Source organism: Calidris pugnax, unplaced genomic scaffold (genome assembly GCF_001431845.1).
Source record: "Calidris pugnax isolate Ruff unplaced genomic scaffold, ASM143184v1 scaffold55, whole genome shotgun sequence".
Taxonomy (NCBI): domain Eukaryota; kingdom Metazoa; phylum Chordata; class Aves; order Charadriiformes; family Scolopacidae; genus Calidris; species Calidris pugnax.
In genome coordinates this window covers 1,881,002-1,896,812 of record NW_015090832.1, presented here as the reverse complement: position 1 = coordinate 1,896,812, position 15,811 = coordinate 1,881,002, and the positions used below count along the sequence as shown (strand labels likewise).

At 46.3% G+C, this 15,811-nt stretch overlaps 1 protein-coding gene across 1 annotated transcript in view; it reads left to right on the top strand.

The window, feature by feature from the left end:
• PPP1R16B (protein phosphatase 1 regulatory subunit 16B) overlaps window positions 1–9,870 on the top strand; it is a 71,795-nt gene extending 61,925 nt beyond the window's left edge. The window contains exon 12 of the mRNA XM_014941219.1: window positions 8,706–9,870. Coding sequence (XP_014796705.1) covers window positions 8,706–9,092 — 387 coding nt within the window. The 3' untranslated portion in view covers window positions 9,093–9,870. The remainder of the gene's footprint in view (window positions 1–8,705) is intronic.
• The last annotated feature ends 5,941 nt before the right edge of the window (window positions 9,871–15,811 follow it).

The window sequence follows — 15,811 nt, the reverse complement described above, 5'->3', positions numbered from 1 at the left end:
CACACACACACTTCGTGTTACTGTGCACACAGAGAAATGCTGGCAGCCTCCTTGCATTCCCCATTAGGTACTGAAGCTGTGGAGAATCCCACCTTGTCCAGTGAAGGATCAGTTATTGTAAAAGTGCATTTGGGAGCTGAGGTGGGAACTTGGCATCCACTAGAATGAACTGAATCCCAGAGAGAAGCTCCGAGGTGAAGCCCACGAGCAGTGGCTTCCAGTGGAGGATGCAGTAACACTTGTGTGATAGCTCAGCTGTGTGACAGGCATGATTTTAACCTCATTTCCATCTACAAAGAGTAAACAGAAACAGAAATGCATAAAGGGTCCTTGTCACTCAGCTGCTAAACTGAGTGCTGTGGGCTGTAATTCAGCCCATTACAAGCCCAGTGCTGAGCTGTGAGTCTCTCCCGTGGGTGTGCAGAAATGTGTAGTTCACGACCGGGCTTCTTGCACAAGAATGAATCTTATTTCAGTTTCTATACAATGCACACGTTCACGCCAGGAAGCGAGCACAAGGTGGATCAAAGAGCAAGTTCCACCTCTCCCAAGGAAAGCTGTTGAGGCCATCCTTGCAGGCTGGGGTGTAAGTGCACCGAGGATGCTGATTTGGTTCAGGAGATGAAAGGTGCCCTGTGAAGTACCTCATAGTTCTGGGAATCCGCCTTGCATCTCTTCAGATAACTGTGGTAGGTAGCGTGAGCTGCTGGGAAAACTTTTACTCATCACATGCCAGTGTGTGGGATTTCTCCCTAAGAAAAGGGAATGTCAGCTTGTCAGCTCATCCCTTGGTATGTGGTTATACTGGTTTCGTTGAATTTCTGCTATGTTTGCTCTTGAATATCAAAGACCCAGTGGCACAGAAGCTGTGCGCATACTTGCTGTTGTTCCCTACTGGTTCTGCCCCCAAACCAGAAGGCTCTGTACAACCCCAGTGACCTTCAGTCTGTCCAGCGTAGGTGTTCTGCTTGGTGCCCTTCTGACCTGCCTGTGCTCAATTTGCTGTTTAACTCTGTTGGAGCTGCTTGTTGTCAAACACTGCAGGATAAAGTAGGTCTCCATAGCCAGGTACAGCTGAGCAGGTATTACAGTCCTAAAATTTTAAAAAAGGCAATCTGTCTGCACCCCTTCCTCACCAGTGCTGCATAGACAACTACGAAGAGATAGTCAAGCTTCTCCTCAACCATGGGGCCAATGTCAACGCGAAGGACAACGAGCTGTGGACTCCACTGCATGCAGCAGCTACGTGTGGTCATATCAACCTGGTGAAGATCCTCATCCAGCAGTAGGTGGCTTTTTTGTGTCTGTCCCTTTCTGCAGATCTGATTCTACCCACAGCTTCTGTGGATGGAAACCCAGGCTGCTCAGTACCTTGTGAGATGGCAGTGATGGTGATTATTCCCTGCTTTCTGGATATTCATGGGATTCCTTCCTGCATGGGGGAAAAAGGGGGTGGAGGAGGAAGAGCAGAAAGGCTGAGGAGACACAGTAAAGCCCTAGGTGATTGACTTAGTTTCATGAAGCTTCTGGAGACTGGGCCAAAACTTGCAACACTCTGCCTGTACCGTGGTGTGTACCTGGCTGTGTCTGTGCTTGTTGGACCCTGCTGGATGGGTAGAAGTAGGAGCAGCCAGCAGGATGCACCCTCGCACTCTTCAACACAGCTTCAGGTCTTCCAGCCACAGCCAAAGAGACACCAATGTAGGAGGACAGCAGCGTGTTTGTATAGCTCAGATGCTTGGGTGAACTTTGTGACCTGTCTTATTAGCTTTTAATTAGTAACTAGTTAGCTTCTTGTCATACATTCGTTCCCCAGTGGTGTGACACAGGGTGCATGCACTGGACCTTCCACTTGTCTTTGCCAAGGCCCTAAAGCTCAAGTCTTTCCTAGACGTGGCCAGCAAGGAGGAAGAGGAGGAAGCCAGATGTGTTTTGAGCTGTACCATGTGCAGCCTTTAATGAGCACCCACTGTGAGTCCTGCCGGGAGCTGACTCGGTGTGGATGGTGTAGAGGGCAGAGTGTGCTTTGGGGGTGTTAACGTGCTGCCTTGCACAGCACTGTCTGCTCCTGGAGGTCACTGAAGCACTTAGAGAAGTGCTATTGGACAATCAAAAAGAAAAAGTCACCAGCTGAAAGGACATTTTTTTAATTACTATTTTTTGCCATTGTTAGATGGGAACTTCCTCCACCTCAGCCCGTACCTTTCCCAACTGTTGTGGTCCTTGCAAACTTTTCGTTGAAGGACTCCCAAGTGCCCAGATAACAAGCACCTGGTAGTATTCAGGAATTCAGCAAATAAATTGCTTCCATCATTGAGAATCCACCAGTCTGCCCAGTGCTGGGGTCAGGAGGGGACAGGAACAGCTCAGTGGTTCCACCAAGGAGGCACATCATGCTGCCTTTCATCCACTTGTGGAATTTATCATCTTCCCCATTCAAACACTGTGGCTTTGCTTCAAATCTTTCTTGTCTCGATTTATCATCTTCCCCATTCAAACACTGTGGTTTTGCTTCAAATCTTCCTTATCTCACACAAATCTTCCTTATCTCACACAAATCTTCATAGCATTTGGGCAACTACTAAACCTAATAATTGCTAATCATTTGTTCCCGTGTTTGGCACCATCTGCCTTAGGGTGTCTGAGGTCCTTTCCTGTGTAACTTGGCTTTCTCCTTGCAGTGGAGCAGACTTGTTGGCAGTGAATGCGGATGGCAACATGCCGTATGACCTCTGCGAAGATGAGCCAACTCTGGATGTCATTGAGACTTGCATGGCCTATCAAGGTAAGGAGACTGAGTTCATGTAAAATACAAAAATGGGTCAATGTAGTACTAAAAATTACTTTCTTTCTCAGCTCTTGATTTGCCTCTGGAGAACAGCAGAGAGCTGCTGCTTGGCATAATTTCTTGGAACCTGACTCTGTCTAGTTTCTCTGATTCCTAAATAATGATGAGGGTGAAGGACAGCTGTCAGTCCCCTCAGATACAGGGCCTCTGAAAAGGATGTGAGGTCATATCGACTAGGAATTATTAAGTCTAATTTTGCTCAACCAGTGGAGACAAAGACCCTTTCCAACTCTTCTCTCTGTAACTGGAATTTTAACAGGAATTACACAGGAAAGGATCAATGAGATGCGGGCTGCTCCAGAGCAGGTCATGATCTGTGACATTCATGACATACTTGCGACTGGACAAGACCTGAACAGGACCGATGCCCAAGGTGCTACGCTGGTGAGTGAAACTGCTGTGGCTTGACTTCTGCCTTCCTGCCCTGTTACGAAACCTGCCCTGTGGCAGGAGTTATACAAAATCAACACATACAAATCACCGAGAGGAGCGGGGAAGCTGTTTTCATCTTTTTTCCTGTTGCAGTGTATTGTCACGTAGGAACAGGCTGTGTCCATGAGTACAGCTGACATGACACAGTGTCTAACCCTGCGCTTTTTGAAGCAAATCCCTGGTTGCTGTGAGCTCTGTCGGTTGTCTGGCAGGTCAGGTCCTGCAGCAAGGCTGCTGAGCCCCTGGGTCCTCTCTGACAGGGGCTGGTCCCAAAGAAAGGTGCAAGAAATCTTGTGATGAAGAGTTGCAGAACATAGCACTTGTGCTGACCTCCAAGGAAGTGGGGCTGAAAGACCTCCCCAGTAATGTTTTGCTTCTCACTAGTCCTGTGGTCTGACCTGACTCCCACAGAGGAGACGGGAGAATCCTCTGGTTTTCATGGGAGCACGATCGGTGTTGGGCACCCTGGAGACCTTCCGCCTCCTCCTCTTTCTGCTTTGCAAAGCATCCATCTGAGGCAGGGTCCATGGAGGGCTGTGTTTATTCACGTAGGATGGCATCTGCCCTGGGCAGAGGAGAGCACAGCACGAACATACAGCACAAAGCAAACTGGCATCTGATTTGACTGGACAGAGACCGAGAAGGATGAACAACCTCAGTCCCGTTCCCTTCTTTTTCACCTCCAAACCTGTGTCTTAAACCCTTGCAGTCCCAAGTGACGTTCAGCAATGTTGTCATACATGTTGGGGACTTTAATACAACCTTAGTTATTCGGTGCTGGGGTCTAGACATAACTGATATTCAGGCCACTTGGTGCCATTTGTGCCAGACCATGGCAGCGCATTCAGGTTTTTCTATCTAAATTGCCACCTCTAGCATATACCAGAAGAATAAGGGGAGGGCAGGCTCCCTCCATGATAAACTTGAATGGCTGAAACTTTTATTGCAGCTTATTTTTTTTAACATGTTTTTCCCTTTAACAAGGATTATGTATGTAAATTTAAGCAGCCCTCTTGGCTTCCCTTTTTATATCTCCCCAGAGTGATTCCTTGTTAATTCATATGGCCTCTAAGAGGGTATGAGCCAGTGCCATAAAATTTAGGTAGAAATTAATTGAATTGCCAGAAAACATCAGAATTTATTTCCAGATGAGGGTTTAACACTGTGTGGTGGAATCCATACGGAAATTTTTGAGAAGCTTTAATTCTCCTCTTCAGCACAGTTGGGATAAGGTGAGCTCTCGAGTGGAGTTCATACCCTGAGAGCAGGTCCGTGTTGTGCTCAGAGATGGCACAGCAGACCGCAATTATGAAAACCTTCAGAGACATGAAGTGTCGTGGGGACTAAAGGAGACTATTATTGATGTCTCAAAAGCGATGGTCATAGTTGGAAGCCACTATCTGAAAAATCAGATTCTCTTAATTAAAAGCAGCCAAGGATTAAAAGGTTTTTGATTTTCTAATGGTGAAAATAACGATAGTGTGGGTAGAAGTGCACTTGCATGAAGGGAGTCCTGACTAAAGCAGGCTGAAAATTTGATCCAAAAAATCACATCTGCAGCATTTAAGTGGGGAAGAGGGGACATTCTTCTGGCATGAGGAACACAGAGTTTACAGTGGTTGATGTTCTCCATTGCAGGCTTGTGTTTTGTTGGTGCTATTTCCCTACAGATTGGGAAGCACTTAAGACCCCTTGATTTAAAATGTGAAAACACTATTTTTCTAATCCACATATATAAGTTATTTTAAGAACGCTTAAGCAGTTTCCTCTCCAAACAGAATTATATGCAGGTAATACTGAGTTTTAGTAACAGGAACAACCTGCTTTTGACCTGATGGCATCTGCCAAATGTGAAATGGGCTGCCTGTCTGGATCTAGACCCAGATGATAACCAAGAAATTCCACTGAAACTTGGTGTGTAAAAGCATTCATGGTCCTTGCAGGTGGTTCATGCTCTGTTCCTTGTCTCCTAGCTGCATATAGCTGCTGCCAATGGTTATCTGCATGCAGCTGAAGTCCTTCTTGATCAGGGGGCAAGCCTGGATGTTAAGGACTGGGACGGCTGGGAACCTCTCCATGCTGCTGCTTTCTGGGGACAGGTAATGATTTTGTTACAAATGTCATGTATGAGGGTGACATTTCTTTCTGCCTGGATAAGTTGTGGAGTACTTTGCAAATGGAAGAAATCTGTGTAAAGGCTGGACTCGTTGGACAGTGTCAGGTGAGGTCCTTGGGGCTGCAAAGAAGCAGCTGTTGCTGAGAAAGTTCAGGGAGAGAATGTCTGTGCAGCTGAATTGTAGGAACTGTGTTTAACATCACACACGTACCAGAATAACTTGAGTTGAGCACAAATGCCATTGCTTCTTACCTTATTCCAGCTTTTCAGCTTTGAGGAGGAAAGCAATTGCCTAAAATACCTCTATTGACTTATCTTTCTTTCCCTTTCTTTAGATGCAGATGGCTGAGTTGCTTGTGTCCCACGGGGCTAGTTTGAGTGCCAGGACATCTTTGGATGAGATGCCAATAGGTGAGTTTACTAAGTTTTAAAAAAAAGAGATTGCTAAGAAAAACTTTTCCCCCTGAGCATGCTGGAGTCTTCACGTGGTGCTTTCAGAAGCATTAACTTCATTTTTCAGGTGCCTTTTGAATCAAAGTTGCAGTTACTTTAACTGGGACTGAAGTTTTAAAGTGCCTACTTTGTTCTGAAAACACTTCATCCTGCTCATAAAACCGAGGGAGAAGGAATTTCTCAAGCACCAAGTGTTTCTCCTGTGTGTTTCCACTCATGTTATCCCTCTGTACCTGTGTTTGGGAGTCTCCCTGCTCTTATATTGTAGTCTTGAACCTGTGCAGCTGTTGAGTGCAGCCCTGAGACTCGGGTGTCTGACTTTGATGGGATGAAGTGTGGTACACGATAAGGGGCTGGAGAGGAAAGAGAAGGCACACACAACTCTTGGAACAGATTTGAAGTTACAAATGCCAAAGTGCTAGCATCTGACCACGCATAGTATAACCTTCTGCCACATTCTCCTTTGGCAAAAGTTTTTCTGAGCCTTAATTGAAAAGTCTGTGCATCCTCATTTTGAAAGTTCTTGTCTTCACCCCTGATCTGCTTTGCTTTTGTCTGTATTCTTTCTTGGTTTGGAGGCTGAAGTAAAAACGCTGTATTCAGGGGAGCTGCAGTCTGCTAATTACAGAAATTTCTTTTCCTCCCACCTTGAAGCAATGATACAGTGGTTAATATATCTCTCCCCTTGTCACGTGTAAAGGCACAGCATACTGCAGAGGTGGTACAAAGCCCAGCTGATCAGCTGGATCATCTCAAAGCTGAGCCCCCGTCACAATCAGCAGCTCTTGCTTCCTGCTGCTGCTGAGGTGTCCAAACCATTCTGCCTCCTCTAATTTGTTTGGAGATGAATGTGCCTAAGCATATTCTGCTTATATTTCCTTTCTCTTCCTGCTGGCACTTGTGTGTACGAGGAAGGCGCAGTTGGTAACACGGTGTTAATGGCACCACATCTGAACCGTCTGATTAATGGCTTGGTTTGCGTGTGCTGCAGATCTGTGTGAAGAGGAAGAATTCAAAGTATTACTCCTGGAGTTGAAACACAAACACGATGTGATCATGAAGTCTCAGCTGAGGCATAAATCCTCCCTGAGCCGAAGGACCTCCAGCACTGGCAGCCGGGGGTGAGTGCCTTGTCCCCTGCAGGTCACCCAGTGCTTTAGGTGGTCACCCAGATGTGGCTACAGAGCACCCTGCACCCAGCGTGTGGAGAACAACCCCTCTGTCCTTTCTGAATGAACTGTGAAGGGCAGGAGCTGACTTTTGGTAGCTGAAGGAGGAGCTCCTTTGAAGGGTTGTTCTTTCACGAGCAAGAGATGGTGTTTCTCAGGTGGAAAATGGCTTTGCACTGTTTTGGTTTAAGAACTGCCTGAGAAGAGGACCAAGTGATGAGAATTTACCCTGTTGAACCACTGGTACTGGTGCTGGAGAATCAGTGCTTCAAATGGCTTAACTTGAGCTTCTCAATAGTGTGTCTCATGGCCAAGATACTGTGCTCAGACACAGTTTGCACAGGGATTTATGGGATGTTTACTAGACACCAGAGCAGTCCTACAGACCACAAAACTCCCTAAACAGCCCGTGGGCCCTTTCCCTCTACATTTACTCCGCTGGTTGCAGAGCAGATCCATTTGGTGACCTGTATGAGATCTACCCCAGATTTGCAGTACTGCTTTAAAACTCCTTAAAATTCCTTCCACCTTTAATATCCCCACTAGTGGCTTTGCTTTGTGTGGGTGCCAGGAAGCTAAATCCACGTTCCATTCCAGTGGGAGAGGCTGTGGAGCGTGAGGAGGAGGTGAGAAGAGCTACAGGGTAAGAGGAAATGTCATGTCCTGCTCACAGCCTCGATGTCCCTTGTCCCTGTCCCGCAGGAAGGTGGTGAGGAGGGCCAGCCTTTCAGACCGAACCAACCTCTACAGGAAGGAGTGCGAGAAAGAAGCCATGGTGTGGCAGCAGCTGGGGGCGGCAGAAGAAGGAAGAAACTCGGGTCTCATTGGAGAAATTGGGGAGACTCGGTCTGACCAGGAGAACACAGACCCCGTAAGGAATCTCTTCTGTATTACGGGGGTCACCAAGGAGGGCTGGTAGCACAGGGTCAATAGCAGTGGGTGCCCTGGGATGGAAGGTGGCTTAAAATTTCATAAACCTCATCCATCAGATGTAAGCAAAAGACCAAATTCTCCTTTAGTATAAACCAGGATATCCCCCTCACGTGGAAAACCTGGTTTGGATTCACAGCTGCGTAGTTTTGAGGGATGGCTCCAGTGAACCAGGAAGTTCAGAAAAAATAACGTCGACATTTCTCTTTACAGCTCACAAACTGGTAATCGCAAAAGAATTGTAATCTTGTTTTACAGTTATTTGGTTTTAATTCAGTTATTGTCATGTAATATTAATATGCTTATCTATATAGATATATATTTTTTTTTTTTAAGTGAGCCCTTCTGAGTTAATGTTCCATGTTTCTGGTTGGGAACCAGAAACAGCGTTATATATATATGTATATATATATTTATATAACCTATATATATATATAGGTTATATATATATAACCTATAACAGTGTTATAGGGTCCCGGTAGTGGGTGAACTCGATGTTCATGCTGCAGTACCTGTCTGGTGGAAGGGCTGAGTGTGAGCAAGCTTAGGAAGTCACCACAGGGATGAACTGTGTTGGGAGGGACAGGGGAAGATGCTCTTCTTTCATGTCTTCTTGTTACAGAACTCAGTGCTGGAGAACTCTTCCCTCCTTCCGGAGCTGGCAAACAAAAGCACCCAGTGTGACACTGAAATGCCCCTCCAGAATGGACTCATGGCGTCTGCCAGCACTTACCAGTACACCTTTTCCAACGGGGACATTTGGAGTATGCACGCTGACCCTGAGAGCAATCCAGGCCACATGCTGCCCTACGGCAACCCCGGGCTCCCCGAGGCGCAGCAGTTCTGGGGTACCTACAAGGAGCACAACCATCAAACACTCTCGGAACTGAAGCGGCAGCGAGCTGCGGCCAAGCTCCTCAACCACCCCTTCCTCAGCACCCACTTCGGCAGCGGCGTGGGAGGAGTTGCCGAGAACGGGGCTGAGGCCAAGTCGCACCTAATGGGACCCAGGACTTCTCCCTACAGCTCCAATGGGACCTCAGTGTATTACACAGTGTCCAGTGGTGATCCACCCCTCTTGAAATTCAAAGCTCCCATGGAGGAAATGGAAGAGAAGGTGCACGGGTGCTGCAGAATTTCCTAGTCTCATCTGTTTCTCACCCCGGAGGAAAGGAGACGCGGGTGGGCTGGTTGGATCCATGGCAGCGGCCGGGTTGTTTGCATTCCAAAGGGAGAATTTGGTTATGGACATCCTGACTGCAGCGGCCTCCTTCATCTTGAATTGTACTTTACCCTGCCAATTACTTCCATTGCAGCTGAATGAGTAATGCAGGTGGAGCAAGGCTCTTGGGAGAGGAAGGGATGCGCATCGGTATGATGTGAAAAAAAAAAAGGTCACCTTCATCTTGCTCCCTGGGGAAGAAGGTATGGTGCACTGCCTCCTCGTCCTTGGGAAGTCATGAGATGCCTTGGAAAGGAGAAATCATCTGAATTAAAATCTTTGCACCTGAGCCTCTTGCCGTAAGCCACCGAGCTTCTGGAAGGTGACAGTTCAGACCTGAATTTTCACTCTTGGGTGATGGATATATCCCGGAGGGGAGATCAGCCTCCCCACGAGGTTTGCAAGAGTGGACAGAGCTGTGTTCCATACAGCTGGATCCAGCACCTACAGGGCCTGAGCGAGCGTCGGTGCTGCGCTCGCTTTAGGAGTTTGTGAGGTGTGTGACAGCTCAGCATCAACAACTGTGCACGGGCTGGGTCCTGTTCTGCTCCTCTGAAGGCATCCCCCCAGACTGCCATCGGGTTTTAAGCAGAACTTTTACCTGGGAAACAGGCTTCACTCAATAGGCTTTAAAACTGATGTTGCAATAAGGGGCCCTGGCAATAGAATTTTACTGCAATAAAATACTGACAAAGGTCTATATTGGGATAAGTAATTTAAAAAGAAAAAACCTTATTTGTACTATTTAGACTCTTAATTTGTTAAAACTAAAAAGACTTTTGCTGATCTCACTTTCCTATTGATTCTGTTTGTTTACTCTGTACACTCAGCACAGATTATTAGGGGCAGGGTGCTTTCTGTTCTGATCTTTCTGGATTTCCAGAGCCACAAGGCTTGGGTGGGATGAGGAAGAAAAGGCTGGCCGACACTCACCTAGAAATGTCACGTTAAAAAGAAAAAACCTTATTTGTACTATTTAGACTCTTAATTTGTTAAAACTAAAAAGACTTTTGCTGATCTCACTTTCCTATTGATTCTGTTTGTTTACTCTGTACACTCAGCACAGATTATTAGGGGCAGGGTGCTTTCTGTTCTGATCTTTCTGGATTTCCAGAGCCACAGGGCTTGGGCGGGATAAGGAGGAAAAGGCTGGCCGACACTCACCTAGAAACGTCACAAAAGCCTTTCTGACCTCCCCAGATGTCACGACACTTGCGTTAACCTGCAATCTCTGGCTGATAAACAAGTAACTGTTAAATCATTGCTCTGGTAACTGAACACTGCAGCACAACAGATTACTAATTTTTTTTGGTCTGGTTTTCCAGCTCCCACGCTGAAGTCAGCAGCGGTTGGCAGCCATCAGAAGAAGGCTTAAAGGCCTCTATGTCTAAGGGAGTTACCTGGCACCATAGCAGAGCCTCTCTGCTGTAGAGCAGTTGGCACGCCAACGCCCTGATTTTTGTGTAATTTGTGTTAGGTCTGACAGACCACCTGGGAAACACTAGCCTGGCATAGCCTGTGGGTTTGGCCCTGGCTCCTCAGCATGTCAAGGCTTGGCATTCCTGGGGAGGGGAAAGCAGAGCACCCCGTGGGACACAGCCCTGAGGAACCGGCCCCAGTTGAGTTAACAAGTTGTATTGACAGAAGGAACTAAATCTTCAACCCTTTTTCTGCAAGAGAGGCTATCACACACCTAACTATTTGCCTGCCTGAGTATGTGTCTTCTCGGGCGGTTTAAATTCCACACTCTGAGAACATAAGCCTGTTTGGGTCTCTGTAAGCCATCAGTGGATCAAATCCAGCTCACATAGTCATGCTTCAGCCGAGCAACAGCAAATGCAGCTTCCAGCCATCCTCCTTTCACCTTACATGTCAATATTACACTTCACACACACACTCCTCCTGCAGGAATCCCCACAGCCTTTCCATTTTTCCTAGGCTATAAAATGTTGACTGGGGCTGCCAGGGACCGTTAAGTGCCACCCTCTGCTCCCCATCAGATCTACCCCATCGCTGGGGCTGAGTGTTTTATGCTCCAGGGCTCTGGGCTCCTCGGGGCAGCAGAGGTGGCTGTGTGTCACCACCACAGCCACGCCACACAGGAAACACTTTTGGACCTGTGAGATTATTACCAGGCTGACAATTTACTTTTTTTGAACTCTAAAGATACAATTCTCTTCCCTCACCAGTTTTAAGTACAAATCAGAAAATGGTAGCAGGTGATCTGATATTTTTTTAAAACCTCAGTTCAGTTAAAGGCAGGGAGGTCTTTGTATGTTCTGAAACATTCAGAGAAGTTGGGCCTTCTCCATTATTGAAACCCACATGCTAAATATAAGACTAGAAAATACTTCTTGTGTTTGACTTAACCTTAAGGGATTTAAAAAATCATTCTCTAGTAGCAAGAAGATGATTTGGTAGCTGGACAGACTTTACTGCATCTGTGTGTAGTTAACAGTGGGTCTTCTGATTACCTTGAGAAAATTCTTCTGGGATAACACCAAGTGTGGCCTGGGGACAGAGGGGAAGATGCTCTTCAGATGCCTCTCTTCTCCCATGGTTTGGAGGGGTTGTCTCTCCGCTTCCATTCTAATGAGAATTATGGACTCTGTAACAAATTTCTGTGCTGGAACCCCCTGGGTTGTAAGCAGTAAAAAACTGGGGTGCAGCCAATGCCTTCCCAGCCAGGGAAGGAGCCCTTGGGCCCTTTTCCTTCTCGGAGCAGTTTTGTGCTATCGAGTGTATTGAATCCTACCAAACTCCAAGCAAACGGAAAGGAGAGCAGTGAATGCTGTAGTGTTAAGGAGCCTGAGGCTTGCTTTCACTGAGAGTTGTTAATACATTAAAACTGTAGGAAGCCAGTCCATTTTAGACAAACAGCTTTTAGCCCATTAGTATTTCACTCTGTTTATATGTAAAACTCCAGAAACTCATCACTCCAGCTGTGACCTTCAGCAAAGCAACAATTGATTTACTATCAGGCGAAAGATATTACAAGATACTACATCCCCCTAATTAGACTTCATATTGTAATTGTAAACTTGGCCGGAATACAGCTCTTCTGGCTTTATCATTGTAAGCTGACATGCTTGCTGGAGTCTGGTGGTGTCTGATCAAATGTAATCAATTTTTAGTCAGACCAGAGAGTCAGTAATTGATAAATCTTCCAGGCTACATTTCCTGGTCATGCCAAGTATTTATCTACCACTGGCTTTGGGCTGAAGTTGCATCGGAATGGGGCTTGTGAAGGCTGTTGGAAGAGTGACCTAAAACGGGTTCATGCTTATATGCTGGTGACATTCGGGGTGTAATGGTCACTGCCTGCTGGGGCACTGGCCAGTGCCCTCGGGGAAGGAGCTGGGGGTTTATGCTGCATGAGGAGTTGTTGGTTGTAGGTCTGGGATGAGCAATTCTGTGAACGGGATATGTAACCTGCTGCTGGTAGAGTTAAACAGGAATTTGGGGGATTAATAAACACATAGATACTCCTACATGTGCATTGTAGGAGCCTACCTCTAGGAATAGGGCTTTTTATTGTAAAACTGAGCAGTGTTTCAACAATAGTGTTTTTTTGTATCTGTGTGTTTTACAGGCCATCCCAGCGGGAAGCTCTGAGGTACACAGCAGAAGGCACTTGGCCATTTCATTGGCTCTTAACGTTGCTAAAAAGCTGCAGAAACTAGAAATGATGTTGTGATTGGTGTATCTAGCACTTGGTGTATTAGAGGAGGATTTGGGGTTTTTTTTTGATGCTGTAGGTTTAGTCTCAGTCAACATCTAAGTACGGATTCAAGGGCAGATTAGAGTCCCACTTCTGTCAGCAGTAAGCCCCAGGGTGTAGTTGTTCATACAGGCTACACAAAGGTTTGGGAACCTGGACATGAGAACAACCCTTCTGCCTGCAAAATCTTCCTGTGCGCTGAACTCACACTGTTCCTAGCAAACTAACTGGGTGACGAGAGCGGCTTTACATGCCATGTTGAAAGATTTTTTTTAGATGGGTAAAAAAGGTGTCTCTGCTTTACTGAGCTAAACCAAGACCATCCCAGCACCGAAATGCTGATAAGGGCTTTGGTACCATTGCCAGGACCTGTTTGAGGTCACACCTGGGTCCGTATTTCATGTACCAAGTGATACAGTTTTAGCCCACTCTCACTTCTGTGGTGCTCCAGAATCTTAAAACCCTCCCCGTTTTGGGAAGAACTGACTCCAGCTGATGTGATTCTGTACGATCTTGCAGGTGTGGGTGAACAGCAATAACAAATCAGTGTAATACTTGGTGGAGGCAGTGAATTCTCTAGTTTATTGAGCAGGGTCTGATTTGAAGGCACTGACAAGCTCCCAAATGGCATCACAACTTCTGTTTAGTGTCCTTTTGTCTTAATCTTGGAGCTCTGTTTACCCAAATCTCTGCTGAAACTAAATCAGCAATACCATGAAATAGGAATATCATAACTGAGGAAGCAATAGCACTGGTCCCCAGTGAGCCACAGAGGAACTGTTGTCCATCTGCTGGAAGGTGTTCTCCCAACGTCTGGATATTTCTGTGCCTTATCTTGCGGAAGGTGCCTCGGTGGCTGGTCTCTGGAAGATCTGGGGTGACTATACAGTGCTCTTTTTTAACTTGGAGACTATTTTGCGAGGGGCTAACTGTTTCGAGCACACCAGATTTTGAAGAGATATTTGCTCTTTCAGTTTCTCTCATGATCACGGTTTCCCTAAATACACAGAAAGGAAACATGTTGTTCATTCTAATTTAACAAATGGCATTGACTGACTTTGTTACAGCAGTTCTCTACAGGCAGAGTCCAGACACGCTCGTAGCAGCGAGCTCTAGCCTCTTCCTACAGAACTCGGCTAGTATTGATATTTTTGGTTTGTTTTGCCTGTAGCTGTAAAACAGAATTTGTCATCCCTCATTGTTCTTCAGCTTTATTCTGCTCTCTTCATGTTGGCCAAGCTGGTAATGGGCTTCTCAGTCCCTCCACACAATGCGAGTACCACTGGGTTCTTCAGGCAACAATTACGACCTAGAATATTTTGCTGCATGGCGACTGCAGAAGCTGTAGTAGAGGACACTCTGCTCAAGGTGCCTATTCCCAAACCTAGAGCAATGCAATTATCTCCACCCGCAGCCGGAGGGGAGATACGGGTTTTTAAACAGTGCAGGTGCAGCCTTAGTGTTACCACCTCTGTCTTCAGCCTGTAGATTGCAGCGGGAGAAGGGACTGCAGGAGTGTCGGTGACCTTGGTCCAGCCCGGCGTGGCTGCTGCCTGTACAGGGTATTAACAAATGACAGCAAGCCTTCTGCAATAATTCCTAATAATTCCATCGATCAGTAGTAAATGATGTACAAATAAAACTTGATGAAATGTATTTTATGTGAAGAAAAAAAAAATAATGTAAGAACTGTATATTGTATTAGCAGCTTTGTGTATAAAATGGCATTTTGGCAATCAGAGTCTAATATATTTAAAACTTTTTTTTAAAAAAAAGGATATTTGATATTGTATGGAATTGACTTTATTGCTACTGTAAGTATGAAAAGATGGTTTCTTAACATGTTGAAGCAATGCATAAAATCTTAAATTGTATGTAAAACTCATGCCAAAAGGGTATGTCTGACAGTATTAGCACCTGACTCAGTGTCTTTAATAGAGATATTGAATTTTTTAATTTAAAAATTATATTAAATTTCTTTTAATAATACAAAAAATGCCACCGAGTTTTGTTTACTTGTTTTACCTTTTGGGACTGCCTCCGTGTCTGTCTCTGCCTCACACCCATCGCGTACAGCCAGGAATTGTCTAGAGGCGTGAATCTAGGCAGCCGGTGGCTGTTAACTTATTTTTCAGCGAGTAGCAGTAATTCATAGAATCATAGAATGGTTAGAGTTGGAAGGGACCTTAAAGATCATCGAGTTCCAACCCCCCTGCCCTCGGCAGGGAACCCCCCTGCCATGGGGGGTCAAGATAGACCATGGCAGGTCATGGTAGAGTCAAGGGGAAACCATGGGTGAGAGGGGGCTGCTATTATTGGGGCCGTAAAGGTAGGAAAAGGTAATAAAGATTTGGGGAGGGAAAGGTGATGAGAGCCTAACTTGGAAATAACTGGAATAAAATGATGCTTGATTTTTAGGATAAAGTACGTACGCCTGGGAGAACCTGGCACTGATACAGAGCAGGTATTGTCTGTAAAATAACATACACCCAATATTCAAACACCAGGCTCTTTTGGAAACCACCAAGAACGCATCAAATCCAAAGACTCAGCCATCTCGGGCACTTTCTCCAAAAAGATTACAGAATCACAGAATGGATAAAGCGCAAAACCGTGACTGCCTTTACTGGATTTTGTCATGTCCAAGACATTGGGCCTGATATTCGTTAACATGCTCCGTTAGGAGGCTCCTTGTCGGGAGCGGTGACTGAGGTGAAGGCGAAGCACCCTCATCCTCCCAGGGGCAGGGGAGGTTCAGCCAGGGCTGGGCCCTCATGGCGCAGGCCGGTGTCCGGCCTCCGGGGAAGGCGTTCGGCCCGGTTGAGCGAAATGGAGCCCCAGTCAGGGCCTGAGGCGGGGCGGGCCGGGGCGAGCGGCCCCCGGGCACTAACGGGGACCGGTTTCCCCGCCGCTCCCCTCG